Source organism: Littorina saxatilis, linkage group LG1 (assembly GCF_037325665.1).
Source record: "Littorina saxatilis isolate snail1 linkage group LG1, US_GU_Lsax_2.0, whole genome shotgun sequence".
In the NCBI taxonomy this organism is placed as follows: domain Eukaryota; kingdom Metazoa; phylum Mollusca; class Gastropoda; order Littorinimorpha; family Littorinidae; genus Littorina; species Littorina saxatilis.
Window position 1 is genome coordinate 84,701,257 of NC_090245.1, and position 8,052 is coordinate 84,709,308.

Here is an 8,052-nt window from a genome sequence, read left to right on the forward strand (position 1 = left end):
AACAATCTCTCTCTCTCTCTCTCTCTCTCTCTCTCTCTCTCTCTCTCTCTCTCTCTCTCTCTCTCTCTCTCTCTCTCTCTCTCTCCCCTCTCTCTCTCTCTCTCGATCTCTCTCTCTCTCTATCTCTCTCTCTTTCTTTCTCTCTCTTTCTCTCTCCCTCTCTATCTTTCTTTCTTTCTCTCTCTCTTCTCTCTCTCTCTCTCTCTTTCTCTCTCTTTCTCTCTCTCTTTTTCTCTTTCTCTCTCTCTCTCTCTCTCGTTTTCTCGTTTTCTCTCTCTCTCTCTCTCTCTTCCCTCTCTCTTCTCTCTCTCTCTCTCTCTCTCTCTCTTTCTTCCCTCTCTCTTCTCTCTCTCTCTCTCTCGCTCTCTCTCTCTCTCTCTCTCTCTCTCTCTCTCTCTCTCTCTATCTCTCTCTCTATCTCTATGTGTGTGTGTGTGTGTGTGTGTGTGTGTGTGTGTGTGTGTGTGTGTGTGTTTTTAATTCCTTACTTAACTGGTAGATTTGCCTTTCTCTTCGCATCGGTGTCCAAACTTTTTCACCGTTACCCTATTGTGACCTAATTTAGGTCAATATTTAATGAAATGGACGACTCTTGACCTAGATATTTAATTAACACCGTTTCATTCAAGGACCAGATCTAAAACTGTCCTAAAAACCATCTGTTAACCACTATATCTATGGTTTATAGTGCAGAGACTACTGACCTACTTAGTTAGACCTTATCTGATGTTTCAGGTTTCTTGACACATTATTGACAAATTTCCAGCCGTAACCCGAAGCACCTTAATCGGACTTCTAAACAGACTACAGGTCCTTACTGGTGACCTACTGTGTAGTCATTTGGTGTGTTAACTAGACTCTTTATTTAAAGTACCTGCAAGTCATTGAATCAGAGGCTGTCACCACGGAATTGTCGGAGCCTTAGATCTGCGTGTGTGACAACAGTGATGGTTTGAATACAGTCGAGCATGCCCTGGCGACCACCTCTTTATAATGAACAATTGCCACCCAGAGAAACCCAGACGAGTTTCATCTTTCCATAACGACCACCTGTCTACACCGACCACTTTAAGGCGTCCGCCCCGTGATCGGGAGGTCGTGGGTTCGAACCCCGGTCGGGTCATACCAAAGACTTTAACGTTGGCAATCTAGTGGCTGCTCCGCCTGGCGTCTGGCACTATGGGGTTAGTGCTAGGACTGGTTGGTCCGGTGTCAGAATAATGTGACTGGGTGAGACATGAAGCCTGTGCTGCGACTTCTGTCTTTTTTTCTTTTTTTTTTCTTCTTTTTTTTTAAATCTCAGTTGCATGCAGGCTGCTTCAACCCTTTCTTTTTTGCCTTTATTTTGTTTTGTTTTTTGTTGTTGTTGTTGGCGGGGAGCATCCTTCTTCATTGATCTTTTTATTTTTTTTTTTTTTTTTTTTTGTAAGTAGTGTTTTTACTATAACATTAATATTACTATATCTAAATGTATTTTAAACAACTTTTCTATATAACAATTCCCTCTCAAAAATGCATACAATATCCAGAGGGGAGCCATATCTATAAATACCAACACACATTTTGGCTATCACAATCAAATAATTCACATAACTTATTAGTGCCTTGGAACTTTGTGAATTTTCAAATACGCCCAAAAAAACTTCCTTTACGGTAATTTTAATAATCATATTATATTTACAGTTCACTTTATCCTCAACGCATTTCCAAATGGACATAATTTTCGGGCAAAAGTAAAAAAAATGTTCAATATAATCAATTTCGTTCTCACAGTAAGTACAGCAATTACTCTCGGAAATGCCTATTTTATACAATAAAATATTTGTGGGGTAAATATTGTGCAATATTTTCCAATGCAACATTCGCAATCTTGTTTCAGTGGTTACTTTGTTTACCATTAACCATTGCTCTTTTCCCGGCCTGAAATCAAATTTATGTTCCCAAAATTTAACTACAACCGGCTCCACATATTTTTCCTTTATAATTAATTTGCGAAATTGATAAGGCTTACTCAGGTTCTTTAAATCGTTGAATCCACATACATTTCCATTTGCAGAGCGTAGTGTTGCAGCTTTAACTGCTGTACAAATCACCCTATATTCAAAGAATCGTGTGGGCTTACATCCAACCTTCTGCTGCATAATATTAAAGGGCATAATCTCATTACCAACATATACATCCTTTACTCTGTCTTGTGTGTGGCGCACGTTGTATGTCAAAGCAGCACCGCCCTGATATGGCCCTTCGTGGTCGGCTGGGCGTTAAGCAAACAAACAAACAAAACAAAAAACAAAACAAACAAGTCGCGTAAGGCGAAAATACAATATTTAGTCAAGTAGCTGTCGAACTCACCGAATGAAACTGAACGCAATGCCATTTTTCAGCAAGACCGTATACTCACAGCATCGTCAGTCCACCGCTCTTGGCAAAGGCAGTGAAATTGACAAGAAGAGCGGGGTAGCAGTTGCGCTAAGAAGGATAGCACGCTTTTCTGTACCTCTCTTTGTTTTAACTTTCTGAGCGTGTTTTTAATCCAAACATATCATATCTATATGTTTTTGGAATCAGAAACCGACAAGGAATAAGATGAAAGTGTTTTCAAATTGATTTCGACAATTTAATTTTGATAATAATTTTTATATATTTAATTTTCAGAGCTTGTTTTTAATCCGAATATAACATATTTATATGTTTTTGGAATCAGCAAATGATGAAAAATAAGATAAACGTAAATTTGGATCGTTTTATACTTTGTTATTTTTTTTTACAATTTTCCGATTTTTAATGACCAAAGTCATTAATTAATTTTTAAGCCACCAAGCTGAAATGCAATACCGAAGTCCGGGCTTCGTCGAAGATTACTTGACCAAAATTTCAAGTAATTTGGTTGAAAAATGAGGGCGTGACAGTGCCGCCTCAACTTTCACGAAAAGCCGGATATGACGTCATCAAAGACATTTATCAAAAAAATGAAAAAAAACGTATGGGGATTTCATACCCAGGAACTCTCATGTCACATTTCATAAAGATCGGTCCAGTCGTTTAGTCTGAATCGCTCTACACACACACACACACACACACACAGACACACAGACACACAGACACACGCACATACACCACGACCCTCGTTTCGATTCCCCCTCGATGTTAAAATATTTAGTCAAAACTTGACTAAATATAAAAACGACCACTTTTGGTTGGGCACTTGGGTGGTCACTATAGACAGATTTGACTGTATCACGTAGAAGCCTGTCTCAAGTATGCACTGTTCTTTGTTATCTAAACAGCATAACAAAACGCATATTCTTCCTAAAACATCCTTTCTGATAACCGAGACGGTGAAGTTGTTGGAATTAGATGAGTCGTTGGGATTGGAATGCATTTAGCAAATCACACGCACAAATAAATTAGGTAAAGACAATCCTGCGGCGTATACCAAGCCTGTCCGAGAGAGAGAGAGAGAGAGAGAGAGAGAGAGAGAGAGAGAGAGAGAGAGAGAGAGAGAGAGAGAGAGAGAGAGAGAGAGAGAGAGAGAGAGAGAGAGAGAAGTGCTTAGAAGACATTAACCTCCAAACGATAATCTAGCGTTGAGTTTTTTTGACGCCTCCTCAATGAGTGTGTGTGTGTAGCAGGTACTCGTATATCGTTGTTTCGGGTGGTTCGGGTTACCTGTTGATTATGCAGATCTGGGTATCGTACGGTGCACGTTTATGACACTTCGTATTCGTTTCCTAAACGGTGTTGATAGTCCACTGTCAGACCACACATCGTATAGATGCTATCAGGTGATTATCATTTCGTTCTAAGGTATACGGCGTTTTGTTAACAAAAGGGGTGTGGGAGTGGCTTGGGCAATTAAAGGTAGTCTTTCGCGTGAGAACAGTTCTGCTTACTATCACACATCTGCCCAGGCCTTTACATGGGATAAGACTGTCACCGAGTGCCGTAACACTACGATCACCTCGGGAGGCGAAGCGCAGTCAAACAGGATTGAAAATGTTAGGGCCAATTTCTTAGCCCTATAAAAACTGTTATGCAAACCCGAAGGTTTCCAAGAACATACAGGCAATCGGAAACCACCAGACCCCATCACAAACAGAATTCCACAATCCACCGGTGTTGACTTAAAGGCCAACAACTCGGGTGCAGAGTCTATTGTGAAAGGAGCGGTAGCCTCCCCTGTCACAATCGCCCCCGTTTGAATGAACTTCGTCCGGAAGTTCCGAACCGGGGGACCACTGTCCATCCCCAGTTCGGGGAATGGGAACAGCACGAAAATGTTCAGCGGTCATATTATGCCATTACCTGAACATATCATGCCGAGTCCCATCCCTGCTCACAAGCGCCAGATGTAACCGAGTGCCGTAACACTACGATCACCTCGGGAGGCGAAGTGCAATCAAACAGGATTGAAAATGTTAGGGCTAATTTCTTAGCCCTTTAAAAACTGTTATGCAAACCCGAAGGTTTCCATGAACATACAGACAATCGGAAACCACCAGACCCCATCACAAACAGAATTCCACAATCCACCGGTGTTGACTTAAAGGCCAACAACTCGGGTGCAGAGTCTGCTGTGAAAGGAGCGGTAGCCTCCCCTGTCACAAGACCATCTCTGCATTTGGACACATACCAAAAATGAACACCATGATTGCTACCGGGGCAGAGTCAAGTTGGATTTGTATTGTGTGTGTGTGGTTTTTTTTTAAATTTTATAAAACAATTAGTTTCGCATTATGACACCAGTGGATTTTCAAACATTAAATCGATTATAAAAAATAAACCATTCCCACTTTTCACAGAAAGCATGGAGGCTGTTGTTGTCGGTATGTGTCCAGGTGGAGGAATTGCGTTATCCCTTGCAACAGCAAGGACAGATCAGAAATAGTGAGCAAACTCGCCTACACGGGGAGAGTTGTGGGAGTGGAGTTGACAGGAGGATGGGGAATTGAAGAGTTCTTTTTGTAGGAGGGGATCGAGTGGCGGGAGGGTGGCCAACGCTTTGGTTTGTTGCTCCAACAGAGCTTGAGCTCACGTCTTTCTTTGTGTCTGTCTGTCTGTCTATCTGTCTCTCTATCTGTCAGATTACCTACTTTTGTTTGTCAGTATGTGTCTATGTTTTTGCTGTCTGTCTGCTTGTCTGTGTTGTATTTATTGTCTATATTTCTGCTTGTCTGTGTCTGTATTTCTGACTGCGTCTAAATTTCTAGCTGTGTCTAACTTTCTCGCTGTGTCAGTATTTCTTGTATTTGTTTTGCCTTTGTCTGCAGTATTTCTGGTTGTGTCTGAATATCTGGCTGTGTCTGTATTTCTACCTTCCTCTGTATTTCTGGTTGTGTCAGTATTTCTGCTTTCCTCTGTATTTCTGGCTGTGTCAGTATTTCTGCTTTCCTCTGTATTTCTGGCTGTGTCAGTATTTCTGCTTTCCTCTGTATTTCTGGTTGTGTCAGTATTTCTGCTTTCCTCTGTATTTCTGGTTGTGTCAGTATTTCTGCTTTCCTCTGTATTTCTGGTTGTGTCAGTATTTCTGCTTTCCTCTGTATTTCTGGTTGTGTCAGTATTTCTGCTTTCCTCTGTATTTCTGGTTGTGTCAGTATTTCTGCTTTCCTCTGTATTTCTGGTTGTGTCAGTATTTCTGCTTTCCTCTGTATTTCTGGTTGTGTCAGTATTTCTGCTTTCCTCTGTATTTCTGGTTGTGTCAGTATTTCTGCTTTCCTCTGTATTTCTGGTTGTGTCAGTATTTCTGCTTTCCTCTGTATTTCTGGCTGTGTCAGTATTTCTGCTTTCCTCTGTATTTCTGGCTGTGTCAGTATTTCTGCTTTCCTCTGTATTTCTGGTTGTGTCAGTATTTCTGCTTTCCTCTGTATTTCTGGTTGTGTCAGTATTTCTGCTTTCCTCTGTATTTCTGGTTGTGTCAGTATTTCTGCTTTCCTCTGTATTTCTGGCTGTGTCAGTATTTCTGCTTTCCTCTGTATTTCTGGTTGTGTCAGTATTTCTGCTTTCCTCTGTATTTCTGGTTGTGTCAGTATTTCTGCTTTCCTCTGTATTTCTGGCTGTGTCAGTATTTCTGCTTTCCTCTGTATTTCTGGCTGTGTCAGTATTTCTGCTTTCCTCTGTATTTCTGGCTGTGTGATTGTATTTTAGCTTTCCTCTGTATTTCTGGCTGTGTCAGTATTTCTGCTTTCCTCTGTATTTCTGGCTGTGTGATTGTATTTTAGCTTTCCTCTGTATATCTTGCTATTGCTGTATTTCTACCTTCCTCTATATTTTTTTCTGTCTCTTTCTATCTTTCTGTGTCAGTCTTTTTGTGTGCATGCGCATGCGCTGGCAATAAAATACAGCTGTGTCTTGTTGCATATGTCTCTGCAAAGCCTTACTCGTTTGTCTGTGGCCCTTTGTGTCACCGTTAGGTTTTTGCGTACTTTGTTTACGACAGGGCTAAAAGGAGCAGAAGAGAGGGTGAGAGTGACAGAAAATGTACGAGGTCGGGGGGTGGGGGGGGGGGAGGGGGGTGAAGGGGAGTGAAAATGCAAGGGGAGGACAGACTTAAGTGACAGAGACGAACAGTGAAAGGACAGGTCGTCACACAGACTGAGAGTTACTGCTGCTTTAACACACCGCTACATACACGAAATATATATAGTAAAATGAGATTCACCTTACTCATCAGCATTACACTTAGTCACCGAGGGACAGACACAACAACTAACTGCAAAACGGAAAATACAAAATACTGCTGAATAGTCAGAAGTCTGCATGTAATCAGAAACTCTGGCGGTTTCTCAAGAATAAAATAAAAGTCAAGAATACCAACAAAATTTTCAGCTTTAATTTTCGAAGGATTACCTGAGACACAATGAGGTGTCAACACTACAAACTCCTATTGTCCCGTATTTTCATACTGAGCGGCTAAAAAAGCCAACGCACCCTTTTCAATCTTCTTTCCGCCTTGTTCAACTATCTAAAACGGAAAGAATCTTGTCTTGTGAATGGATCTCCGATGTCAACGAACTCAACTGGTGGTCTATTCTCCGGTAAGATTCCACGGGATCAAATACAAGAGCTGGAAAATATCGTTTTCAAAGGGGAAAATCTTCGCCTAATTCTATTATATTCCAATAATTAAAACCCCTCCGCATAATCCTACAGTACTCTAAAAGTAAAGGACGCTGAAGTCTAATCCTTCAACACTTGTGCCGAAGTGAGGAGAAGCAGACTCCACTCATCAGTCCTCGGCTTGTTGTTCATGCCGTTGCGAGGGGTACCATTGGGTCTTCGGTTGAAAATGACAGGTTAATCTGAATAGAGACGATCAGATTTCGCGCTGCAAAAGTGGAAAAGGTTGTTCCCACTTAGACAAGCGCGAAGGCCTAAATGGCCCCGTGAGGTTTTCTGCGTGACGTCTGTTGCTTCGGGTTTCAGTGCGCAAAATGACGAGACCGTGTTGACTTCAGTTTTGGATCGAATCGGGTTGAAGCCGAAATACCAGACAGTGTTCTGGTTCTTGGATACGGTAATGGGAGGGACATGTTGGAACAGTTCTGTATAGTCTCTTTGACAGCTACTTAAGTCGTTCGTATTCTGTAAGGTGAAAGTGGATTGTAGTAGGTAAAGTAATAGTCTTTGGGGAATTAAATATAGCTGCAGAGAAACTATGCTTCTTGGCATCTTGTTGTGTTCACGCTTTCCGGGGGCAAAAAATGGTTCTTTGAATTAAGGAGTAAGCTTGGGTGTGAGCGCGTGCGCGCGCGCACGAGCGCGCACACACACACACACACATACACACACACACACAAACACACACACACAAACACACACAGATACACACACACATACATACACAGACACAAACACACACACACACACTCACACACACACACACACGCACACACGCACACACACACACACACACACACACACACACACACACACACACACACACACACACACACACACACTAACGAACCAACATTCAACGACATCCAAGACATCCAACTTGACCGTTGAATCGAAGGCAATCTAAAAACCTTTTCAGCCAATCAACACAGACAG

General features: G+C 41.7%; 1 protein-coding gene across 1 annotated transcript; it reads right to left on the reverse strand.

The window, feature by feature from the left end:
- Window positions 1–5,216: 5,216 nt before the first annotated feature.
- Window positions 5,217–7,248, reverse strand: LOC138950941 (coiled-coil domain-containing protein 8 homolog). Its single transcript, XM_070322688.1, has 2 exons — window positions 7,192–7,248; window positions 5,217–6,125 (listed from the first exon to the last, which is right to left on the reverse strand). The coding sequence occupies exons 1-2, from the start codon at window positions 7,246–7,248 to the stop codon at window positions 5,217–5,219; spliced, it is 966 nt and encodes a 321-aa protein (XP_070178789.1).
- Window positions 7,249–8,052: the final 804 nt, after the last annotated feature.